Consider the following 26,378-nt stretch of genomic DNA (forward strand, 5'->3'; position numbering starts at 1 on the left):
AGCATAGGAGGGCTTATTGTAGCTCCTTTGCTCCCTGCTCCTCCCTCTTATAGCTAAAGTACCAACACCCTGAGTATGACAGAGCAGTCAATCATATGAGGGCCCTGAAATGTGGGACGGAGGAGGCAGACAGCCGTGGGCTCTTGAAATATACAAGACAAAAAATGAACAATGAACTACATATATAAAAAAATTATATTAATAAAGAAAAAAACTGGACTGTATAGTTCCAAACAAAGCCCATTCCCCTAGCCAAAGGATAGGGTAAAGGATTACCTAACAGAACAGAAAACCTTTTTGGCTATTAATGCTTGCCCTGCACTAAAAAGTGCTAATGGGAAATATTCTGCCACTACTCACCTCACAGTTATTTCAATGGGACCAAAGGAAAGGCTATCTTCTATATAGCACCACCCCATGGAAACAGGAGCACAGGGCTCCAGTTCCTCTCCCTGCCTGAATCATGCCTGCTGAGGTCTAGAAATAGCAGGGAACTGCTATAACTGAAGAGCTTCATGTCCATCTGGGATGGTGGCAGTGGTAAGGGGTGAAATAATGCTAAGGTGGAATAATGCAAGACTTATTACATTGAATGGGCATTGACTTCTTTCTCAGTGAAAGGTGATAGCATTGAAAGACTGAGCCGAAAGATAGGTAAGAGTGGAAGCAGACAGCAGCTAGGGATGACCTCTGCAGGGAAGAAACCTTGACTTAGGCCAGGGTTGTATCAGGGAAGGTGGTGAGAAAAGTGGTTGGATTCTGAATGTAACATGAACATTTAGCTAACAGGATTCCCTGCTATGTTGGGTTGGGTGGGTGTAGAGTGGAGGTTGAGAATCACCAGGATGACTTCAGGATTTTGGAACTAGCAGCAAGATGAATGAATTTACCGTATCAGAGACAGGACACCAGGGCAGGAGAAGCAAGTCTGGGGAGGAGAATTGGTATGAGAACAGAAGGTGATATTAAAAGCCCTGAAACTTGATGAGATGATGACTAAGAAAGTGAGTGTAGATGAAAAGTGAGTATAGATGTTTTCAACCTTTAAGACATTTAAAGGTTAAACATAAGGAGGAACCAGAATAGGTGACTGAAAAGGAGGAGCCAGAAGGAAGAAATCAAACCAGTGAGTATCGCATCCTGGAAGTCAAATGAAGGATGTCTGTTGAAGGGTCATTGAGATTAGTGCCACATGAAGTTATTGGTCATCTGGAAAAGTGCATCGCTGAAAAGAGGGTGGGGACAAAAACTTCATTAGACTGGGTACAGGCAAGAAGAAGGAGAGGGATTGGAGACTGAGCAAACAACTTTTCGCAGTAGCTTTACACGCAAGGAAAGAAGATGATTTAGATTTTAGCTGGAGAGGGAGGGTAAGCAGGATCAAGAGGGATTTTTCTTTTTAAAGGTGGGTGAAATTCTATAATGTTTATGGGTCAGTAGGGAGGGTGTAGTGAGGAGCATGGCAGATGCAGGACAGAAAATTGCTAGAGGGTTTTCAATGCTGGACTGGCTTACCTTGCTAAGTTTGTCAACTGTGATTTATAGGAGTCACAGGGGGACTGTCATGGTTGGGGTGCAGATGCAGCTGGGTGGATATAGAATAGCGGTTCTGGAAGAACTGAAAGAACTGATTTCATCCATTGAGATGGCAAAAAATAAGATCATCCTTACATGAAGATGAGATGGGTGGGGAAGGTTAGAGGACAGAAGAGTATAAAAGTTAGCTGGGAGGTCATGGATGAAACTGACAGGTGACACTGATGGTCTCCTGAAGACAAGTGACTGTGAAGTTAAAGTGGCATGGTTGGTGTATTTATCCAGGCCCTTTATACAGATGTGAAGTAGAGGAGGAACAGAGATGACTCTGCAGTCTTTCCAACACTTGCATGGATGAAGGAGCATCATCTTTACCTCCTTGTATCTAGTTAAGACAAAAGCCCATCAATTACCTGCAGCTGAGTGGCTCTGGGCCAGCAGTCATGGATAGGTAGGAAAGGTGAGGGAAATTTCTCCCCTGAGCCTAGGCAGCAGTCACGAGCATTTTCTCGCATGTGAGAGTCTTGTGCCCTGGGGTCTGTCACTGGTCCTTTGAGGTAGCATTTCTTCCTGATCAAAAACATCTTGTCAGCTGTGACCAGATCTCTTCGATTTGTTTCCCCGTCTTTTCTAATGTCAAAATGCAGGCAGTTACTACCTGGGCTTCTCCTGGTAGGCAGGCCCCTGCCACTTTCTCATTTTTCCCTCTGTATATTTTCAGCTTTGTGGTCCACGGGTGTTCAGGATGCCGGTGTAAATGAGCAGTGTGGCGACATCCTCACCAACAAACGGTTCATGCTGGACATGCTGTATGCCCATAACAGAAAGCCCACAGAGGAGGAAGAGGAGGAGGAAGAGGAGGCAAGCCCAGCCAGCAGGACTGAGCAGGGGGCGGAGGCAGTAGCTAGCCTGGCCAGCAGAATATCCACCCTGCAGGCCAACTCTCTGGCCCAGGATGAGAGCATCAGGAGGGTGGACGTTGACTGTCTGGACAATCGGGGCAGTGTGAAAGCCTTTGCTGAAAAATTCAACAGCGGGGATGTTGGAAGAGTGTCTGTCTCCTCTGACACCGAGCCCAGTGAGAAGGTCTCTGAGAAAGCATCCACACAGCAGAAGACTGAATCGGATTATATCTGGGACCAGCTCATGGCCAACCCTAGGGAGCTCAGAATCCAAGACATGGATTTCACTGACCTGGGGGAAGAGGATGACATTGATGTCCTGGACGTGGACCCAGGTCACAGGGAGGCCTCCGGGCCTCCGCCCCCACCCCCACCCATCTTTCTGGGCCTGCCACCCCCGCCCCCTCCACCCCTGTTGGACAGCGTGCCTCCCCCTCCTGTCCCTGGTAATTTATTGGCTCCTCCTCCGGTATTCAATGCTCCTCAGGGCTTAGGGTGGCCCCAGGTACCCAGGGGTCAGCCAGCATTTACAAAGAAAAAGAAGACCATCCGTCTGTTCTGGAATGAAGTGCGGCCGTTTGAGTGGCCCTGTAAAAACAATCGCCGCTGCAGAGAATTCCTGTGGTCGAAACTGGAACCTATCAAGGTGGACACGTCCAGGCTGGAGCATCTGTTTGAGTCTAAGTCTAAGGAACTGTCCGTCTCAAAGGTACTGCTAGCATCCAGCATGCTTCTTGATTTGCAGTGTTGCTTTCCACTGTTGAGTAGCACTGGAGAGCTTTGTGCTATATAAAATACCCTTCCTTTTAATAAGGTATATGTTTGAAAATGAAATTCCGTTAGCATAAAAAGCTGGTCTTATATTAATATAATAATCTTTGTGCTGCATGCCAGGTATAAGCTAAATGGTGGGGAATGCTGAATAGCTAACATGGACACCAGCTTATTAGAAAGATTAGGTAGAGTAGCTTTCAAAGAACCAAATAACCTAGAGGGAAAGACAAAAAGAGTAACCAAAGTACGTTCAGATAGAGGAAAGTTTCCAGAGGAAAGTAGACTTGCTAATTTATCAACCCCCTGGACTTTATTGGGGGATGTGTTTATTTACTCTTATCTTCATCGATTATAGTTGATAGTAGCTTGAACCTCAGCTATAATCACACAATGCGTTTGCAAAAGCAACAATCCAAGTGACACTTTTTTGGATAATCCCTTGGATCAGTCATCATGCTGCAATTATTTAGATGTTTCCAGATGTTATGTCTTCTCTTATAAATGGAAAACACTGTTCGTGAAGTTACTGAGCATCAAAGGTGAAGTCATGGTTAATGAACACTGATAAGTACAAGATAGTGAGTCAGATTTTATTCTAATTATTCACTGCATTAATTGACTCTCCTTTACATATCTTAAAGAACTGCTTAAAAAACACCTTGTGATTTTGGCTCTATTATAGTTTTTAATCAGAGTTAAGACTATTCTCCTTACTCAGAAAAATCAAAGTTATATGAGGAAACACTTGTAAAATGTAATTTAGGGTAAGTTAGGAGAGTGTATGTAGGCCTTAATATCATGAATTAATTTTAGCCCATAAGTTACTTCATTTGTCATCACTCTGGCTGAGTTGAACTCCTCCCCTTCTGCCACTTGGCAACGAATCTGAACCCGAAAGTACGTGCAGCATCCTCAAGACAAGTGAGCCCTTCAGACAAGGAGTCAAGTGACAGAGATGGTGCCTGTCGCTGCTGTGTGATGCTGACAGGCCAGGTTAAGGAGTTGTAATCAGTTGATTTTCTTATCAGATTCCTGCCAGTGATCAGAAAGCACTTGCTGTTCTTCCCAAGCTGCTGGTTACCCTGTGTTGATTTCTGCCCAGGTTCAGGATATGACTCTATACCATTTCCAACCTCAAGAATCCCCCAAGTCAGAATTAAAGCGTTCCCTTCTTTATAACTCCAAACGGCTAGGAGAGTGGGTCCTCTCCTTTAGTTGAAAATTGACTGAACTCCTTTGTCCTTTCTAGAAAATGACCCCTAGGAAAGTGATGTTGTATTCCCCTCTTGGTGTCTGTCTGTCCTGACTTCCTCAGCTCTGATCCACCCACATGGCCCCTACAATTATTAAAGTCACGTCTGGCATCTAGGAGAAGATTGGCCCAGCGGGGTTAAAACAGCAATCTCTGTAGTCCCAAGTTACCCAGGACCAGACTTCGCTACCACCACCCTCCGATCCATTGATTTATTTCACTAGTTTCCTACAGACTTCTCCCCAAAGTGGACTCTTGTGACCAGCTTCACCCTCTGTGCTTCTGTGATTGCTCATTCTGGAGGCTGTCAGGGAAAGGCTGACCCTTGATTCAGGGTAGGGAGGAATGAAAGGGGGTAACACTTTGGTGGTCAAGGCACTTTGACTTCATTCTACAAAGGAAAGGACAATATAACAAGTTGCCTTGTGTAGACTCAAGATAGATGGCTCTACTCTCCTCTCAGTCCCACTTCAGAGGGTGATAAGAGTCTGGTTGAGATGTTCTCTTAATAGCCAAGTTTCTTCCTTGCTTAAAATAGTTCATTGCCGAAGGACAAATGTCATCCTAGTTGGTACTAAGTGGGAGCATAAGAGGAAAGGATTATAGTGAAAAATTTACTAAACTCACTCCAAATTATTCTACCATAAGACTCAGGAGCTTATATTGTTTTGTGGTGAGGGGCTAGACAGTGGCTAATTCGCAAATGTTAAAAAAGTTGAGAATGCTAATTAGGATTAGAACACATCATATTGGAAAGTTGACTCTTGTGAAAATGGTACCGGTACAGGTATCACCATTTTCACTTCTGCTTCTAACCCTTGAATATGATTTTCATAAAATACAGCTGTAAACAGGTACGTCCACATCCAGTCCCCTGAGTTTTTCATTAGATACAAGAAAGCACAGCAAAGCTAAAATGAAATTAACTCCACAAGACAGCACAGAGCAAAGGAAAATGTTTTTTGTTTCCATAAAAAAAACAAAAACTTTACCCAGACCAAGTCATTCCCCAAATCAAATTTCAGATGATAAGACAGAATAATGTACTTGTTGGTTTCCTTTCCGAATAATTTCTGCAACTAGATCTACTTTTCTCACTCAGCAGAAAAATACGTACATATCTTCAGTAAGATGACTTTAAATATGGCTTGTGATGAAAACAGACCCTGTGTTGAATTTCTTCATGTAGTATTTCTACTGCTGGTCTGAAATGTGGTGAATCCCGTGGGAGATCGTTTTAGTGGTCCCAAAGCAAGTTGTCCAGGAAGGATCCTTGGGGGTATAGAAATGTGCCCTCCACAGATCTGTTGTCACCTTGAGGAGCCCCAAAAAACTGGCCCCAACCGACTTGCCTAATCAAAGGTGTTAAGTCTCTCTTGCTCCCAAAGGGCAGCTTCTACCACCCAAGTTACAGTCAAACTGGGAGGTGTGGGGAGTGGGAGACCAGCAAAAAGAAAGGGACCCTAACTTCCTTTGGGTGCTGTCTGACTCCCTTGGGTTCATTATGTTTAACATGAGGGGAGGACTCCAGAGTGGATTTGTAGAAATTTGGTCAACTTTATGCTGATATTTCAAAGCAGACCAGAAACTATTAGCATTTTTTTTATCTGGAATGTGTTGTTTTTTCATTTTTAATTTTTTGATACTTAATTTCTTACATTGTTGTTAATTTTTGGATAGTATTTAGTTTCTCCCCTCAAGTGTAGTCTCCGTAATTCTTTTATCACCATAGCACCCATGATGGATGATTTATTTGATCTGGGGGTGAACCCCAATGTGAGTATTTTTAAAAATCTCCAGGGTCACAACCCAGATTGTGAGCCACTGAGTTAAAGTGAAAATTGAGGCGCCAGGGGACCACTTTTCCCTGCTACCACTCTCCACTCTCTATCACTCTCCTCCCCCTTGGTTTTATTTCCTGAGAAAAGACTTTATTCTGTATTCATTCAATTTCCCTATTCTGTATTCATTCAAGTTCAGGACTTAAGAGCTATGTGATTTCCTTTGCCATCACTCAGGAAGCCTGAGTTCTACCTGGAAATGCCAAACCCAACTTTGGAACGTCAGAGGGGTGACCCTACATCCTAGTGTATCCAGGATGGTCCTGGTATGTGCCGGGAGTCCCACTGTAATAACTAGAAGTCTCCTGGTTAGGGTCATAGATAAAATAGATTTATCCTGAAACTGAAACTGTGTCTAGTGGGCCTCTGCTACTGAAGATCAAAACAACAAATAGGGGAAAGGAATACTTTTTTCCTAAACTTAACAATAAGGCAAGCCTATTCTGGTAAGTTCCTCAGTAACTTTATTCCTAACTGTTTTCCAGCCTTTATTTTAGACTTATATGGTTTTTGTTGTTGTTTGCCTAACACTTTCCCATATATATTGTTGTCTTGTTATAGGACTGAGAAAAATGCCATAGTTGTCACAATCTTTATGACATTATATTGTGGCATCATTGTTACTTTCTCAATGCATAGCTTTGAAAGTCTGTGGCATTAGTATCCTGGCAGTTAGCAGGGAGTGATTTACCATTTCTAGAACTCGTGGCTTACCCAGCCAGACACAAGGTCTGTGGCAGGATGCTGAGAGTCTTGAGCAGTAGCTCGCCTTTCATGGAAGTGCTCTCCTCTTAGTGGTATTCTCCCAGACTCACAGAGTTCTCATAATAAATCACGTCCTTAGCCCAGTTTCTATTTTCAGTCCCAGCACCCTCTGGGGTGACAACAACTGTTTTAAAGGTTACATCCTTTATTTCTATAAAATTATTCTTCAAAACCTCAAAAGGGGGGGATTGCAATTGTATGGGGAATATAAAAATAAAATTTATTAATTAAAAAAAAAACCCTCAAAGGGTTATCCTTTGTGGCAGCATTTCAGGAAACCGTGGAAAACAAGCCACAATCACCTGACCAGACCTCGTACCTCCTCAGTTATGATCAGACTCCCTCACACATGCATGCACTTTTTTTCCCTACTTTTCCCTCACATGGACTTCTCTGCCTCCACAGCAGTCCTTCTTGGGACTTGACCTTCTGATCATGGAGTACCATAGACAGAAGCCCCCATACCTGTGTGGGGAGGTAGAACAGGGATTCCAAGAACCACACCTGTGTTTCATGGTGTTCGCTGCAGCAGAACATGTGGCCATGTCTTCCAGAGGTGCCTACACTCAGAGCCTCCCAAACCCTGAGTGTGGAAGGGATGTTTCTTAGTAACCGACAACTTAAACCCCTAGAACTGGGATGAACTTGTCATTTGTTGGGCACATCAAGCTGATTTTAACATGGACAAAAGCTTCCTGCATTGTTTACAGTTGTGGGGATGTTATTCTATACTATTTATAAAAATGGCAGGACCAGTCTGCTGCATCTTGGAACAGAGAGGGGAGTTAACTAGGTTTTTGTATGCTAAGAATTATTCTCCTTTATTTCTTTTCCTATTTGCATTTCTGTTCTTGAAAGAAAATTTTCTACCCACCCAACAATCCCATCTCAAAAGCCTTTACACCTTTTGCAAGTCCAAACCAGTGACCTTAGTTGCATCAGAGATCTTTTAAACATGGTATTTGAGCCCAGACCAAGCTGCTCAGGACTTCTAAGGATGAGACCCAGAAATCACTGTTGGGAATTCTCTTGTACACTCCAGTTGTAAAGCACTGATCTAAATATGACTTTTGGGTTTTGATTGATCAGAACTGTTTCCTGCTTAGATGAATGATGTTGAGCTTCTCCTAATTAATGGTAGCAAATTAATGTTTGCCTAGTCTGCCTTGAGTTATGGAGATGGCCATGTCTTTGGCAGAGGAGGAGAAACTCCTGTTCAGAAACCAAAATCCAACCCAATTATATTAAAGACCTAATTGGTTTTATTAAGGAATTCATGAATTGGGCAGCAGCCCGTTTAGCAAGGTTCTCTGAAAAGCTATACAAACTGGAAGGCTTTTTAGGCAGAAAGAAGGCAAGAGAAAGGAAGAGGGAATTACTGCAGGCTTAGGTAACCTGCCTGTGCGTGTGGGAAAAGGTCTTATGGCAGATTATCTTATTTGGGAAATGGAAAAGAGCCATATTGGTGCTGGCCAAGAAGTTCAATACTGACCAATTAGGACTACATTCCAGGAGGAGTATGAAGCTGCACTTAAATTAGGTATTAAGTCTTGGTGGAATTAACATAAGCACTTCCATTGTGTACAAGTTTTCTTTTTAACACTCCTGATTGTTCCCCAAAATTCCCCTTTCTGTTAGTCCTGGAGTCTAGTCTGTTTTTTGGCTTGTGACATCACCATAATATTCTCCTTATAAGACATTCTCAACCATCGTTGTTGCAAGGAGATGTTCAGTACCACCCAGGACATGCTCATTTTCTAGATCTAGTCCCACCTGAGTTTCCATGTGCCTAAGGATCTGCAAAGACACTCATGAGCATCCATGTATATTATCAGTCATTCACAAACTTCCTTATGAGATATCCAGGCCCATTGGAAGCAGGTCTGCAGTCTAAATTGAGTATCAAGTCTACACTTTCCCTGGAGCTCTCATTTATTCAAGGTGGTGACTCTGATCTGATCCAACATTCCTATTTATGTATACCTTTCATCAGGGAACAAGGTAACTACATTAACTATGAAATACATACATTGTCAACCATGTGTTTTAAAATACAGTGTCAATAAATTAAAATTAAGAAGGAGTCATGGAGGTAAAAATAACTAAGAGCTTATGTTAGGAAGTACTTGCTATGTCACATTACCCTAAGCGCTTTGCTTATTTTAGTACCACTAACACTGTTCTCTCAAGCCTAGAAGACACTTCTGCAGTGCTTCTCCTGGGCCAGACATTGTTCTCACTGGATTAGTTCCATTATCTCATTTCATTCTCCCAAAACCCCTGTCAGGTAGATTCCAGAAGGGAAACTAAGGCATAGAGAAGGTCAATGACTGACCAAGGTCATACAGATCTGGGTGGGTAAACCCCAACTGAACCCCCAGATGCGTTGCTGCTCTGAAGATTTTCAGTTACCCTTCAGAGCTCCTGAGTCTGTCCTATTATGCTGGGCTATTCCCATGCAAGCCTGTGTTTCTGCTTTGTCTTGGAGTTTTCTCTTTCTATTGTGGAAAATGTCCATTAATCTGGTGTGTCATGGTGTTGACTACCATACTTTTTTTTAAGTTACTTTATTTGGTTCTGTATAGAAAATGGACTTTCATATGGATTCTGATTGATACCTTGGTGTCTTTGTTGGAACACCTTGAACCATGGTGTGAGAGCTTTTTCTGCACTATCATTCAATTCTATCATTCCAGCTACACTAGTGCCAACACTACTCTTACAATGGTTCAGCTTATGATTTTTTGACTTTATGATTGTACAAAAAGTGATATGCATTCAGTAGAAAATGTAGTTGAATTTTGAATTAGGGCATTTTGTTTTTCACTTTTGGTATATGTTCAATAAAATCCATGATTGTCAACACTTTATTATAAAATGGATTTTGCATTAGATGATTTTCCCCAACTGATCTCTAATATAAATGTTTTAAGCATATTTCAGATAGGTTAGGATGAGATGAGATGATTGGTATATTAGGTATATTATATGCATTTTGACTTATGGTATTTTTAGCTTAGAGTATCACCCTAAATCAAGGAAGATTTATCGATCAATTTTTTGATGTTTTTATGGTTGATAGATTTTATATATAACATACTTTTTAGAATATTTTTGACTTTTTTATGCATATACTTTATATTCAATTTGGGATTTTTTTCTAATTTCAAAAACAAATCTAGTTGGACTTTTGATTAGTTATTTTAAATATATATTAGATGAGAGGCAGTAGACTTCATTTAAATTCTAGACTTCCTACCGAGAAACATGTTATTCCTGGACAAGCCCTTGCAGATGCTGCTCCAGTTATTATAGGGGGGAGAGAGAGATGGGCACGTCACCCACTCCCTCCCCTGGGGCAGAATGACCCCAAAGCTCTTGAGTGCTCAGTAGCACCCAGTGGGAAATCTGTTTTAATCATAAAGAAGAACATTTAAAACATCTCTTGGATAAAATCCAGAAATTGGATCATTCTGTTTTAGATTTGACTTTAATTCTTATTCTTTCCTTCCCAAGGTGGTTGGAATCTCTGAAAACATGTAGAGTCATCTATCAGAATAGCTCTCCCCATTTCTTCAGGATGCTTGGTAGTTTGCTTCTCCATATGGGGAGGAGTGTTGTCCACTGGTGCCAAATGAGTTGGGAATGGGGACAAGGACATGGAGACTTAATCACCACATGAGTAGGTCATTTGCCGCCCATGGATGCTGACTAAGGAGGAAGGGCTACAGTCTGAATTGTGTTCTCCTTCAAGCTATTTACCATGGACACCATCTTTTCTCATTTGCACAAAGGCTGCAGTTGGGCTGGGCCTGCTCAGGCATCTCTCCTGGCTCCTGGACTGAGGGGGCCTAGATAGATGAGTTAAGAACTAATGATTCCAGGGAACTCCCACCTCTGATACTCGCCTCCTCTGCTGGAGCCTGTCTGTGGGTAGTTGCCGCTTCAGTGCCAGGTCCCAGGCTCCCCCTGTCTCCACATGACCATCCTTAAGTTGCTCATTCTTTATGCTCACGAGTGTCTTCTACTGCACCTCCAAGACTCAGTCCACATTCTAGGCAAGAAGAAAGGAGAAGGGTAAAAGGCATGGTCCATTGGATTAATTGGGAAAACAAAAGTCAAAACTGAGAGGGCCAACTTTAGCTGCAAGGGGTCCAGGGAGGTAACTGATTTAACAGACACATTGCCAGCCTGAAAAAATCATTGTCTACTAGGTGAGCAGGACAGAGGGAATGGATGTTGGTTATGTGCCCTGCTGTGTCCGGGGGAGTGGACACCCAGGATCCCTATGTTGACTTTGCAAATTGTAATATCCCTCTTCATTGCCTGTGTTCAACATTTTGCCAACCTTTTCTCATTCCTCTTTAACATTTCATATGTAAAATAATATATTAAATTAGATTAAAAAGCTAAATTTCAGGGGCTCCTAATAAGCTTATTTGATTAAGTACATGGAAGACAAGCTTGCTGGGCAGATCACGGGTGTATCAACACCACATGTCCCTGAGAACCCACTGCTTAAAGCTGATGGCCACACCCACAGGAATTGCTCCTCCTGGCCACCATGTCCCCAAATAGTTGGGATGCCTTCAGTGAATTTGTTCACAACAAAATTTTAATTCCCAAAGGCATACTTAAGTATCTAAAATAGAATTTTAGCAGTTGAGTCTGGAAAGACCATGTAGGACTCAAGGGGCCACAGCCCATTTCTCCTGGCAGCTTCTCCAGACAGCTCAGCTGCTTCTGCCCACCAAGTTCCCTTCTTCAGAGGAGAGGGTAAGTCCTCACGCAGGAGCCAGATGGTGATTGGCAGTCCGCTGCTTGGCTGGGGCCCGTCTGCACAGTGTAGTCAGAACCCCGGACTGACTCATGCAGTCCCCCAAATGTGGCTCCTCCATGCTGCCAGCTTGTCTTTGGCCATTCCCAGTACCCTAGATAAAGGCACCTTTAATCTCCTTGTCTTCCTTCCAACCCCAGGATAGATCCTAGATCCTCATCAGGTCCCCACTTAAGTGTCAGCTCCTCTAGACCCTGACCCTTCCACCACCAGGAGAGTTAGTGGCCTCAGGGAGCTTGCCCATTTCTGTGCTGAGTGTGTCTTTTCCGGCAGGACATCCCCTATCCACTGCATTCATCTTTGTCATTCTGGGCTTGTTACATGAATCAAAATAATCATCCTCCCAGCTCTGTTAGGCTCAAGGGAAACCTGAGCACACACAAAGAGTTTGCCAGGTCTCCCCACTTGCTCCCCATCCCCCCCCAGAACCCCCACCCATAGCTTCCTGGGAGCTAAAACCGGAAGCTAAGGGCCTTCTCAGTTCTGGGCAAAGACAAGTGTTGGCTCAGCACCTCACACACTTACTGGGCTCTGCCCATTACTTCCCCCAAGGAGCACCAGGCCAGCAGGGAGGCCACACACACAAGGGCTGTGCGATGACATTGGACGTTTCTTGTTCCCTGTCCCCTCCTCAGCCTTCTATGCCTATTCATACTCCATTCCTCCTCACCATGTGTGGCCTTTCATTGCCCTTCGTTGGAAGATCCCTTCTCAGGAACCCACTGGGCAGCCCTGTAGATTTTAAATGTGGCGGGTGCTCTGGTGTGAGGGCCAGAGGAAGCGTGCATTATGAGGGGATCCACAAGTGCTGACCGGCCCGCGTTACCAGATTCTTCACATCACTCCTGTGTTCTCAGCTCATGTAATAGCTCATCCTCCCCCAGGCATACCACGGGCACCAGGGCCAACCAAGGCACATCCTACCCTTTCAAACCACAGGAGGGGAACTCTGAGAAGTTTTAGTTTGGTTTCTACTGCTTTTATGGAAAAAAAAAAGTGTTTTTTTTCTTGTGAATATCACATTTTTCCCAATTGAAGGAAAATCAATTTTCTTTTGTAATGTGTCTGACTCGTGAAGTTCATGGCTGACCCAAGCTTGGCGGCATCTCAGAGCTAATCCCTGATCTCTTTCTTTGCTGAGCAGTAGCCAGTCCTTCCCTGAGCTGAGTCGGGGCCATTTGTTTTCATCTCTAAATAAGTAGTGAGCTTGCTTTCAATAATGAAACACAGCAAGGACCAAAGGTGATGCATTAATCTGGAGTTCTCCTTATTTTGTCACCAAGAAAACTGCTGCAGATGGAAAAAGACAGGAGATCATCGTCCTGGATTCCAAGAGGAGCAATGCTATTAATATTGGCCTGACGGTACTCCCCCCTCCAAGAACCATTAAGATAGCCATTTTGAATTTTGATGAATATGCCTTAAACAAAGAAGGAATTGAGGTAAGAGAAGTTCTATCAAGCATTATTTGTGTTCTGTAATATGTCCCATATGTAAAGCATTACTGTATCCAATATGACTTTCTCTGCAGGGTGGCTTGCTATTTTTCTCTCAGCCAGACTCTGAATAATGTTAATAATTCTCACATTTTTTTCAACTTCTGGGAGGAGGGGAGCCTCCCTTGGCCTATGAAGTTCAGATATCTTCAATCTCTGGTTCATGTACTGACTTCTTGGCTATCCAATGTCCACCTACCTCAATGTGGAAGAAGAAGAACCTTCTAGGAGATTGGGACAGTCTCCTTGCTGGTCCTTTTAAGTAAAATATATTTACTGAACAGTTTCAAAAGTAGAGTTTTCTGTGTGGACTCACCTCCCGGTGAATGACTTTGCTTCTCTTCTGGCATTCATTGGGGTATGGAGAGAGATGTTTGATGTGATAAGTTGGAGATGAAAGATGATGTGGTAACTTATAGTGAACTGAGTCCTTGGCATTTGCTGATATGAATGTTGTGTGGAGAGAGGCAGGTGACATGGGTCCCACTGCACAGCTGGAGGTGGCCCAGCTGGACCACTGCTTGCCTGCTCTGCCAGAGTTCAGTGTCCTTCCCCAAGCCCTGTTTTCCCTTCACCATGGGCTGGTGCTGGTCCCTTTACCATGGACTGGTTTGTGACAAATTAATTCTAATGTGCCAATAACAGATAAAGAGTGAGTAGTGGCCCAGTCACAGATTCCTACCAAAGGACATTGTGTCCTGGGGTCCTACTGGGTCAGAGTGGGGATCTGAGGACACTCACTGTGGCATTGGGTAACACCCAACCCAACCTCTAGTCTGGATTTCTTTAAAGCTTTTCCATAGTTGGGGTTCACTCAAATGCAGCTTTATTTGAAAAAATCAAAAGAGACCCAATGAAGACAAACTGTGGAGGAAGCACTCATGCTGCTGTGTTGGATTCACCATGGCCCTGAGAGTAGGAGGGGGCTATGGGGGAGCTGGGGCAAGGTGGTCTCTCAACCAAGCCAGACAGGTGTGCCTTTGTGCTTTATGGGAGAAAGAAAAGAGGCCCTGCAGGAAAAATTGTCTTCTTAGAGATCTGTACTGAGTTGAATAGAGTCTCTCTCAAACTTCTATCCACCCAGAACTTCAGAATGTGACCTTATTTGGAAGTAGGGTCTTTGCAGATGTAATCAAGTAAAGATGAGGTCATACTGGAATGGGTCCTACTCCAGTGACTGGTGTCCTTATAAGAAGAGGGAGTTTTGGACATAGACCCAGAGAGGAGAATGCCATGTGAAGACAGAGAACACACAGGGAGATAACAGAAGGCCATGTGACAATGGGGACAGATTGGGGTGATGCCTTTGCAAGCCAAGGAACCCCACAGGTTGCCTGCGACCACCAGAAGCTGCAAAGAGGCACGAGAAGATCCTTACCTGGAGCCTGCAGAGAGCATGGCACAGCTGACATCTGGATATCAGACTCTAGTTGCTCATACTGGGAGAGAATAAACTTCAGGTGTGATAAGGTACCAGTTTGCAGCACTTTGTTAGGGCAGTCCAAGGACTTCAGTACTGGCCCAAATAGCTGTCCTCAGAGAATCCTGTACATGTGCTCTTCTGGGAGAAGGTGCAAGAAGGGAAGTGCATGGAGAGGCGGTTGAGCCCCTTTGTGGTCAGGCCTCAAAGCAGGTCAGAATATCTTGGTGGGCAGCCAAGTGGGTGGGTAGCCAACTGGGACACAGAATATAAAGAAAAGTCAGATGACAGCAGACAAATACAGAGAGGAACATTATGGAAGCTTCCAGATGGAAAAGAACAAAGCATGCCTCATGTGCAGCAGTCTGTGGTCACTGACCTAGGGACCTGAGTGACATGGAGGGTCTCGTCATGTGCTGAGCCAGTTACCCAAGCTGCTGCTCCAGGCTTACTGTTCAAGAGTTAAACCAGGACTGAGAAGGGGTGGAAGTTGTGTATTACAGATCTTTACTAATAAGATTTCCAGCTGTTGTCCAGAGGGCCCTTTGCCAAACTGTCTGCTTCTTGGAAGCAGGCTCTGTAGCATGGCATCATGGCTTAATGGGGCCATTGGAAACCTCCGTGTGCCTAAATGTGATTAAGATACAGACAGTGGTGTCCTGTGGCTTAGCTGAGCCACTCATTAGTCTGTTTCTGGGTTTGTCGTGAAAATCTAAGAGGTAGTTAACTAAACCAATTTAAGTCATTTTTCATAGGAAAATTAAATTTCAGAACAATATTCTAGGGCCCTCTCTATGTGGTAATACTGATACTTCCCCAGGTAAACTATCAAGCACAAATGGAAGGTTGAAGGTTTACTTTTTTCTCTCTTGCTTTTCTAATTTTTAGGGTGTTCGCCTACTCAGAGGGTAATACAATCGAACAGTCCCAAGTGACATTTGACCTGCCCCTGTTGGCTATCAGTCCTGTCAGCATCCCAGAAACATAAGTTCCCTTTGGCCACAAGTACAAAAGAACAGACTCTTCTCTAGCTTTTGTGTGGCACTAATCCCACCCATGAGTGTCCATTTGGGGGCCAGAGTACAGGGCCAGTCACTCAACAGTGCCAGGGAACAGAACTCCCTGGTGAGTGGGCACCTTGGCTGCACTGGTAGATGTGTGTTTCTGGTTGAATCACCATGAATTAGGGAGCAGGTGCTAAAAAAGTAGGGGGAGCCCCAAAGTGGTTCCTCAGCTCTGCCTTGATGTACCTAACCTGACTGCAGGTGACTCACTTCCTCTGCAAGTTTGGGGCAATAATTTCTGCCCTATGTACCTCACTGAATAGTCAGAAGAACAAAAGAAGATACTATAAAGACAACTTGACAAGTGAAAAAAAAGTATGTATATGCATATATACATATATATGCATGTATACTGTGCATATATATACACATTTGTGTATATATGCATATGCTTATATGTGTTTATATGCATATGTATAAAATATCCCTCCATGCAGATAAGTACACAAGGAGAAAACCATTGTCACATGAGTGTCAATGTGCAAGTTGCATCCACATTAACCTCAGCTCTAAGGTTCTACCTTTCTGCTATTATCACCAAAATCTTTGTACTAAATTCTCATCCAGAGCTATGTCTGTTAAAATGAGACTGATGTGTTTTTTTCTAACATACAGTTCTCAGATACAAAAGCAAATATGCTTAAAGCATTGCTGAAAGACACTAGAGGAAAGTGGAAAAAAAAAAAAAACACTGTGATTATTACATGGTGGTCATGTTTGATGTTTTTCTGTGAAACTGTATGATCATAAAATCATCTATATATCTACTGACATGGGAGAAGGGCAAATTAAAGGCACCTCCTCATTCTCATCTCCTCTGTTCATGGAGAAGAAAGGGCCATCATCTTATAGGAGGCGGTGTTGACCTGCCATTCCACTATCTGATGACCATTTTTATTGTCAGTTAATGTGTAAAAAATAAAATAAAATGGCAGATGGCAATTTCATAAATCTTCAACAATGAATAAATGGTTTAGCTTAGTCAGAAATGAAAAACAAAAGTAACATTGTTTGATTACTTTCCCAAAGAAAGAAAAGCGACTAAAATCATCACAGGAAAATGATTTCTGAAGAAGTTATTGACACTTTTTATTTTGACCTTCTTGTATATGCTTAGAATTAGTAAGCATTTAAGCAACTTGAAATACAATTTTTCATTTTGAAACTGAGTTGAGTTCAAATCCTGGATGTCATGAAAGAAAATAGCATCTGCTCAGAGTATTTCGGCTATTAATACCCTCTATGTGACAGGTGGGGTCAGTAACGTAAACCTGCAGGAAAGCAGGGAGCCCCTGTAGCTGAGTATCCCCCATGATGCTCAAGTTATGAAGTCCACATAATCTCTGGCTTCAGGTCCATAATGAAGAGGATGCTGGGGGAAGAGGTAGCTAAGACTCACCTTCTGCAGCCTCACTCTGGCTATGTACAGTGAGAGCTTTCCATGCAATTTGGTGTTACTGTCTTTGGACACATGACTAATTCTGCTCATACTCACTGGCTCAGGACAGCTCTTACCCGACCAAGATACATCCTGAAGCAGCATCATGTAAACAGCTGCATGCTTACTCATCTTGCTGTCAAATGTCCAGTCTTTGATTTTGTTATTTTTTTGCATTAAACCAGAGTGTGATTGGATTTTTTGGTATTACAGTCTGTTTTAAAATATGTGTAAATCCAAGGAATACCTGCCACAGTCAGAACTCAAAATGGTCCCTGGTAGTGTAGCGGTTTAGCGCTGGGCTGCAAAGCTGCCCACAGCCTCTGCAGCACCGGTTCCATCCCCAGCCGCTGGTGAGGGTCCCACATGGTTCACAGACCTCTCCTGCCACGTCCGCTGCTCCCCTCAGCAGTGTATTTCATCAGTCTGCCTGTTCTGTTCCCCGCTCTGGTGAATTCTCTTACCCTCCCCATGCTTCTGACTGTACCCAGTGCTTGTGTAAATAAATAAATCTTTAACAATGACAAAAAAAACCCAAAATGGTCCCATCCAGTCACATCTTCAACTGACCTGTTGCTCTGGTAACCCCCAATCTGTTTTCTTCTCAGTTTTGTCTGAGAATGTCAGATAACTGGAATCATACAGGCTGTATCTTTTTAAGACTAGCTTCATTCACTCAGCATGACTCACTTGAGAGTCTGCAAGTGCTGGTACAAGGCTATGCTTTGTCCCATTTTGTTGCTGAGGACTAATGCACCATCGGGGTGCACCACAGTTGGTCTTTTTACCTATTGAAGAATATATAGCTTGGTCCAGTTTTTGGCAACTCTGAATAAAACAACTGTACATATTAATGCAAAAGTCTTTGTATGAACCTAAGTTTCATTATTTTTAGGGTACAGACCTACCATAAACTTGCCCTTTGTACCATGCCATCCCTTCCCTACCATAGAGTCAGATGGTAGCTCTTTTTAAAATTGTGGAGAATTGTAGCTTGAGGCATTTCTTGCACAGAGAAAAAGGTTTTAATCTGGAGGATGTTTGCTTGATCAACTCATTCATTTTTTTGGATCATCTAAGAAGTCATTACCTGCTGTGGGTCAGAAAGATTTTTTCCCTATATTTCCCCCTAAAAATTCTGTTGTGTTACCTTTTACTTTTAGATCTTTGAGCCATTTTGAGTTAACTTATGATAGGTGTAATATTTGTTTTTATTTTTGTACATGTGGATTCCAGTTTTTCCAACACCATTTGTTGAAAACATTATCTTTTCTCCACTGAATTGTCTTCGCATCTTCTTCAAATCAATGGGGTCATAGTTATGTAGTCTGTTTCTGGATTCCGTATTTTGTCCCATTGATTCATGTATCTATCCTGGTGCCCGTGTCTTACTAGTGGATTAGTATTCCATCCCCCATTGCCTTGTTAGTATAGCTTTATAGTAGATTTTACTTTAATTTTTTTAAGATTTATTTATTTATGTATACAAGAATTGGGGCACAGGCCAGAGGTGTGGGGAGTGAGAGGATTCACCAGAGACAGAGTAGGGAACAGAACAGGCTGATTGACTGAAGTACACTGCTGAGGGGAGCAGCAGGCGAGTCAGGAGAGGTCTCCTACGCCATGTGGGTTGCTCCCTGGCAGGCCGTGGATCAAACTTGTGCTGCAGTGGCTGCGGGCAGCCTCATAGGTTGCGTCTTAACCCCTGACACCACCAGGGAGGCCCTATAGTAGATTTTAAAGACAAGTGATATGATTCCTCCAAGATTATCCTTTTTTCAACATTGTTTCGGTGGTTCTGGTCCCCTCTACCTTGTTTTAGAGTGTCTATACCCTCGAAAAAAAATCATGCTAGTATTTTCATTTTCTTTGAGTCAAATTTACAGATCAGTTTTGGGAAAATTAACATCTTGATCCTGTTGAGTCAGTCTATAAACAGAGTATCTCCCCATTTGTTTAAATCTTCTTTGATTGTTTTCATCAGCGTTTTCTATTTTACCATATCTAGATCCCTCACATGTCTTCCTAGATATATATGAAGTATTTTATTATAAATGCTTTATTTTTAACTTTTGGTTTCTATTTGTTCATTATAAATATCTAGGTATTAAATGGACTCTTCTATGTATTAACATTATATCTTACAACATTGGTAAACTCACTGTTTTTCTTCAGACTTTTTAATATGGTAGATTAATTGCATTGATTCTTGCGTATTGAGGTAATCTTACTATATTTTCATATTGCACTATAAAAGATAGCATATTTACATCTTTTCTTTTTATTTTGTTTTTTCTGTTTAGATCATATGTTACTTGTATAAAGAAAAGTTAATTCTTCTGTATAGCTTATCTAATATACATAGCAACATTAACAAAAAAGGGAAGTGCTCATCCATTAACTCTCTAAATCAATTATTTTCCCATTTTTTACAGTATTTTAATATAAACCCAGTTGTTTAATTTCATGGTAGATAACATTTAACTACCTTAAATTTAAATACTTAAATTAACTATTCTGCATTCAAAAAGTCCACCAAGCAATAAAATACTTACTTGTCAAACCCTGTTCTTAGACCATTAGTTACTACCAAAGGCCATAATTATTTGGCCTTTTCTAGTGATAAACAAATGAGAAGTGATTCATTATCTTTAGCACACACATGTACTTATTGTACTCCTTTTGTTTTTCCCACCACCATCCCTTATATCTCCTTCACCCTTTCTCCCTGCCTCTTAATCTCAGGAACTTCGTTTCATTTATTAGTGACAGTGGTTTTGTAAGTATTTTACTTTGTCAAACTGTCTGCTTTGTAAATGTCCAATTTTTATCTTTGTCATTTTGACTTGCTTTACTCCACATAATTCTCTCAGGCACTTTCCATTTTGCTGTAATGGAAACCTTGGGCAGCATTTTTCTTATAGCTGAATAGTGTTCTACAGTGTGGGTCTACCACACTCCATAGTGTGGGTCCACTACATCTTCTTGATCCAGTCTTCTACTAATGGGCATTTAGGTTGCTTATGTTTCCACATCTTAATATATTGATGTTTATACTTTAAAAGCCTTTTGTGAAGGATTTTTCCATCTGCATTCATTAGGGATAGTGGCCTGAAACTTGCTTTCCTTGTCCTATCATTGCCTACGTTTTATATCAGGGAGTTCAAAGCAAATTGGAAATTATTCCTTTACCTGTTGGGGTTCAGGCCACAGGTTTTGACCTGCCTTCTGGGGACCGAGGTTCCAGCGTCAGCTGTTTTCAAAGTGGATGGTAGCTATGCGAGAACGCTAGTTCAGGTCTCAAAGCCTTTGATGTTGTATTTAAGGTCAGACTCACACATGAACAGCTCAGGGGTGAGCTCAGAACATTCTTAAATAACTTGATACACTTACTTTGCCTTTCCTCTAGTTCCCTAAGACTTCTTTTATGGCCCTCCAGTCAGTAGCCTTTTAGATGCTACCGGGTACATATAATCTCTGAAATGTATTTATAATGTATTTATTTATTTTGTATTTATAATGTATTTATTATAATGATTATGTATATGCACGTGTGTGTATATATAAATGCTGACAACACAATACCCACTACCTGGTTGGAAAATTGCAATATGAATTTGAAAACATTGAAGGGGTTGGGTATCTTTCATCACTGAGATGAATGAGATGACTGAGATGAATAAGAATATTACTGTATCATCCCTTCTTTCCAGAAAATTCTAACTATGATTCCCACTGAAGAAGAGAAGCAGAAAATCCAGGAAGCTCAGCTGGCCAACCCTGACGTGCCCCTGGGCAGTGCTGAGCAGTTCCTCCTCACACTCTCCTCCATCAGCGAGCTCTCAGCTCGACTCCACCTCTGGGCATTCAAAATGGATTATGAAACTACAGAAAAGGTAAACAATTAGGAATAGAGGCAGCCATTCCTGCAGCCCACTGTAGAGAGAGTCAGTTTTTTATGAGAAAGTAGTGAAGTACCATTCCTAAGATAGGGTTGACGGGAATGGTGTGTCCATCCTAAGAGCTCAGCTGTCTACTCATGAGGGGTAATTCTAAAGTGTCTGCCTGGCACCAGCTTCACACTCTTGATTGTGGGTACTAGGTGACATGTTAAAGAAAGATATCAATTAAAGTTTTCTGACTTCATATGCTCATAGTAAAAAATTTGGAAAATAGAAGCACTCCCTAGAAAATGACCTGTGTCTCCCACCTGATGATAATCAACTAAACTGCCACTGCCTGTGGCAATCAGCAGGTTATTGGGTCCCTTTAAAAGAGTATCTTGGTAGAAAGTTGAAAATAGAAGAGATCACATGAGGGTGAGAGGAGAATACAAAGAAAGGGACCTTGACAGTGAAGACATTGGGGACTCGGCTGGAGCAGGGCATAGAAGCAAGCTTCCTCTGGCCTCGGATTATGTGAGTATTTTTGCAGGCTGGGCTGAAGGAACCAGTGGATAGGACAGAGAATGGAAGGTGAGCTGTACTGATAGGAAGTGCCTGGAGGAGACAGACTCCAAGCACAGGTGGAGTGGCTGTGTGGCCTCCATCCTCCTGTGAAGGGCAGAGAGTTGGCAGTGGGTATTTGCGTTCATTCAGGAATAGGGCAGGAATGGAGCCCTAGGACTGCTAAGGTGACCTACCTGGCATGAGTTGGTCTCTAAGCTGGTCAGAATGTTTAGGTGACCTTCTCAAGCAAAGTAAGGTCATGTCATGGACTTATCAGATCAGCTTGTTTGGGGATTGGCAGGGCTAGCCTGGTAGAAGGTCTGCTGGAGAGAATGAAGCTGAACCTTCTGACTTTTGGGTATAAGCTATGGGAGAGGACTAGTAAAGGCATGGCAGTGGGGTTCATCAAGCAACAGTAGATAGGGAAGGGGAGACTGAGGCTGTGAGGCCACAGAAAATGCTAGAGGTCAGAGTGGGTGTTACGAAGGCCGTGGGAGTAGTGAGGATGGTGTCTTTCTAGAAAGTAACCAGATAAGAGGTGGCTTGCCACAGAGTGCCTAGAGGGGAGCTAGAAGACAGGGCCAGGGAGGCCACATTTTCTAACATCTACCTGGAAAGAGAGAGGCAAAGAGGAACACTGTAGGCCAGATACTGAAGGAAACTGCAAAGGAAGAGTGTCGCGGAAGTGAGCTATGGTTGAGGAGAAGTGAAGAGGGTGTGACCCAAGCATCCTTCTTGAGCTTGGTAGATAAGCAGGAACAAGGGAAGACCCCGTTTGTCACCCCAGCACAAGTGTCTGTAGCCACATGTCTCCACCGGCAAGTTTTTGGGGACCAGACTTTCTCCCTGATCCTTTTGACCCTTTTCCATAACTAGGAGCAAGTCTCCACCCATGGGATTGCCTTGTGCTGGGGAGAAATCCACTCCTTCCCTTGTACAAATATGAATAAAGACAAAGTGAAGCCAAGATATACATTCTTTATCATCTCCTCCTAATGTTTTTTTAACTGAAAGGAAGTGGCAGAACCTCTTTTGGACCTGAAGGAAGGAATAGACCAATTGGAGAACAATAAAACCTTGGGCTTCATCCTGTCTACTCTCTTAGCCATTGGGAACTTTCTAAATGGAACTAATGTAAGTCTTTCCTATCCCTCATCCTCCCACCTTTCCTTGTCATGAAATTCCTGACCCTCATTTGCTGTGGAGATTGTGTCTCTGGCCCCCCAGTGTACAAATGAAAAAACAACTTTCACATTTTTGTGCTGAAAATCTAGGCAGAATTGTGTCCCTAATCTATCTGGGCCTATTTATGGCAACCTGTATCTTACTATAAATAAGAAAACTTAGAAAAATAAGCACACTGTTCCTTAGGAAGCTCGGCTATTCTCAAACCTGACATTGAAGATATTTTCTTCTGCTTTTTTTTCCCTCTGATTTTATTACTCAAATACTTGTACTTAATTTAATTTATTTGGGCCAAGTTGTCAAAAGTAACAAGGCAAGGGAAAGAAGTACCTGTAATACACCCAGATGGCAGAGACTCAGCCCCATGGCATGCTGATTGGCAGGGGGAGCCCGGGGGCAGTCTATATCAGACCCTGATGGGAATGGGCTGGAGGCTCACGTCATTTCTGTGTACCTGGTCCATGTGTGATCAGCCGCAGATGATGGACTGTGCCTGAGCAGCTTCCCTCACAGAGGAAACTATGGTGGGCTACCCAGTAGAGTGTGGATTCTAACCATTTGTGCTTCTCTAAGAATCTGCATGGAACTTGTTCTTTTACTTAATGTTCACCAAACAGGCCAAAGCATTTGAATTAAGCTACCTCGAGAAGGTTCCAGAAGTCAAAGACACCGTGCACAAGCAGTCACTTCTCCACCACGTGTGCACCATGGTGGTGGAAAACTTCCCAGACAGCTCTGATCTGTACTCGGAGATTGGGGCCGTCACCAGGTCAGCCAAGGTATGTGTGTGGACAGGGGAGCGGGCTGTGCCTTCCCCTCCCATGCTCGCTCTTTGCGGGTCATCTCTGAGGCACAGGCTCTGTGAAGGAAAACGCCCAAGTGCTGCTGGCATCCCCTGCCCTGGAGCTTATGAATTTGACTTGTTGTATGCCATTTCTAATGGACTTTTAAGATGGTTTTCCCCTCTCAGGTTTGCCATCAGATTCTTTCCTACTGAGAAATATGAGGCAAGCCTATTATCCCAGTACTAACCCCCGGCCACTGCTGAGTGGGGCTAAGCATCAAGCTGCACTCTCCAGCGCATTAAAAATCCCAGCCCATGTTAAAAAGACATGCTGTAACTATAAGAAAGTGAAAATCAAAATCAATAAAAAACTATGAACCAGAAACACTCTATGGGGGGGTAGGGGGCGGGAGGGGAGGGATTGGGGTCAAATTAAGGGGGTTGCAATTGTATGGGGAATATAAAAATAAAATTTATTATTAAAAAAAAAAAAGACATGCTGTGACTCCTCCTATGACTCCCTTGCAGGGAGGTGTGGAACAAGCACACAGGGCACCCTGGCCCATGCTCCCCAACATTGGCCATCCCCATGATTTTACACGGAGGGGGCAGTTTTATAGGACTCTAAACAGTACATGGAATTGGCCCCTCTGCTGTGAGCCCTTAAATTTAGTGCAGAGTTAAAATCTTCATGAACTTATGGTTTATTAGAAAAGAGACAGTCTTTTTTTTATTATAAATTTTATTTTTATATTCCCCATACAATTGCGACCCCCTTATTTTGACCCCAATCCCTCCCCTCCCTGCCCCCCACCCCCCAGAAAAGAGACAGTCTTAATAGCTGGGGACCCAGCTGAACTCACCACAGGAGCATTGCTGGGCCTCAATAAGCTCAGAGGAATCCCAAATACACCAGAACTGGGAGGTGATGTGAGGGTCTTGGGAGCAACAGGAAACTTAGGGAGAGGGCATGAATAGGGCCCAGCAGCCAGGCCAGCATGGAGAAAACTTCTGGAATCACAGCCCAGGTGGCAGAGGGAACAGCAGAAGGACCTTTTGCACTGAGACATGTTGGGTATTGGAGTCTAGTATGAGAAGAGTAGCAGGGGGAGGGCAGGGGGTGGGGAAGGGGCTTTGGTAAGGTTTCCTTCAAGTGGTGCTTCCTCTTTCTGGCTTGTGGGGACCTGGAACTGAGACCCTCCTTGCCTGCCTCAGGAAGGACAGGGTGGCAGGTAGAGCCGGCCTGACAATGGACCTGTCTTGAGGCAGAAATAGGCACAGCCAGCAACCTCAAGCTCTGTGAGCTGACAAAGGGGCTTTTAGAACACCCCCCACCACTGCCGCCGCTGCCAGTTTCACAGACTCTCTTAAGTATTGACTGTGCCAGGCACTGTTTTGAAGTCTTCACAAATATTACTTCAATATCCTAACCAACACAAAAGGCCCCTCTGAGTCTCCCCCCCACCCAAAAGGAGGTCCTCCAGTTGCTGCTCTGACAGCCCCACCAGCACCTTCTCAGAGGGCAGCTTTGTTAGGAATAACTATAGGAGACAAAGTCTGCCTGGCTGTCTGGAGCCTCTTCATCTTGGTCCTGTTTCTAAAACCATCCAGAACAAATAGGTTCCCTTTTTACATGTGGTTTTTGTTCTTTCCTAGTACCTTCCCCTAGAGAGAGCCTGCTTGTGACAAAAGTTGCCCTGGCTTAGGAGTCCTGACAGTAGCTGGGCCCCAAAGTCTGACCTAGGTCTTTCCCAAAAGATGTTTGGTTACTAGTGAACTGGTCATTAAATGGCTGATCTTGTCCTAAAGATTGGCTGCGCAAGCAAAACTGCAGGTAGCTTCTACCTATTAACCTTGGCAATTATTAATGATGAATTTATTTTTTAAAGATTTATTTATACAAGAAACGGGGTACAGGCCAGATGCGTGGGAGGTGAGAGGATTCACCAGAGACAGAGTGGGGAACAGAACAGGCAGACTGACGAAATACACTACTGAGGGGAGCAGCAGGAGCAACAGGAGAGGTCTGTCACGCCATGTGGGACCCTCGCTGGCCAGCCGGGATCAAACCAACACTGCAAAGGCTGCGGACAGTTTCACAGCACTGTGCTCAACCGCCTACGCCACCAGGGGAGGCCCTGATGATGAATATTGACCCCAAAACTTGCAGCAGGACACCAAGAGGCCAAGAGGGCATCTACCAGCTCTTCTCAGCCTTTACTCCCAAAGCCATTTTGGGGCTTAATTAAGGGGCCCTTCTGTGCAGTTTAGTACAAACTAAACTGCAGGAGCCCACAGTCCAACTGCACTCATGCCCTGGGCTGTCACACTTTGGGCATCACCCCTGTCACCTCCTAGGAGCTGGTTGCTCTGGCATTGGAAGGAAACTGTCCCACCAGACGTTTGTGGAAATGGATGGAGGTGGGGACCAACTGCCTGGCTACTCCTAGGGGAAGAACAAAGTGACAAGTGATCACTGGCCTTACTCCATGGCTCCAGGGAGTACAGGCGGGTAGTAACACAGGTGCTCATTCCTCACATTGTACCTGCTTGTATTACCTGCTTGTGTAACAAATCACCCCAAAAATTAGCCATTTAGCAATGTATTAGTTTCCTAAGGCTGATGTAACAAAGTA

At 43.4% G+C, this 26,378-nt stretch overlaps 1 protein-coding gene across 6 annotated transcripts in view; it reads left to right on the forward strand.

Moving 5' to 3' along the window:
- Positions 1-26,378, forward strand: part of FHOD3 (formin homology 2 domain containing 3) — a gene marked incomplete at both ends in the record, with an annotated part of 417,341 nt that overhangs the window by 366,060 nt on the left and 24,903 nt on the right. For all 6 annotated transcript variants that reach the window (XM_084252166.1, XM_084252168.1, XM_084252167.1 and 3 more), the window contains 5 exons: positions 2,258-3,147; positions 13,191-13,349; positions 21,039-21,221; positions 22,788-22,907; positions 23,576-23,737. In XM_084252166.1, the coding sequence (XP_084108292.1) occupies positions 2,258-3,147; positions 13,191-13,349; positions 21,039-21,221; positions 22,788-22,907; positions 23,576-23,737 (1,514 nt within the window). The remainder of the gene's footprint in view (positions 1-2,257; positions 3,148-13,190; positions 13,350-21,038; positions 21,222-22,787; positions 22,908-23,575; positions 23,738-26,378) is intronic.

Source organism: Talpa europaea, assembly GCF_964194135.1.
Source record: "Talpa europaea genome assembly, chromosome: 13".
Classification (NCBI taxonomy): Eukaryota; Metazoa; Chordata; class Mammalia; order Eulipotyphla; family Talpidae; genus Talpa; species Talpa europaea.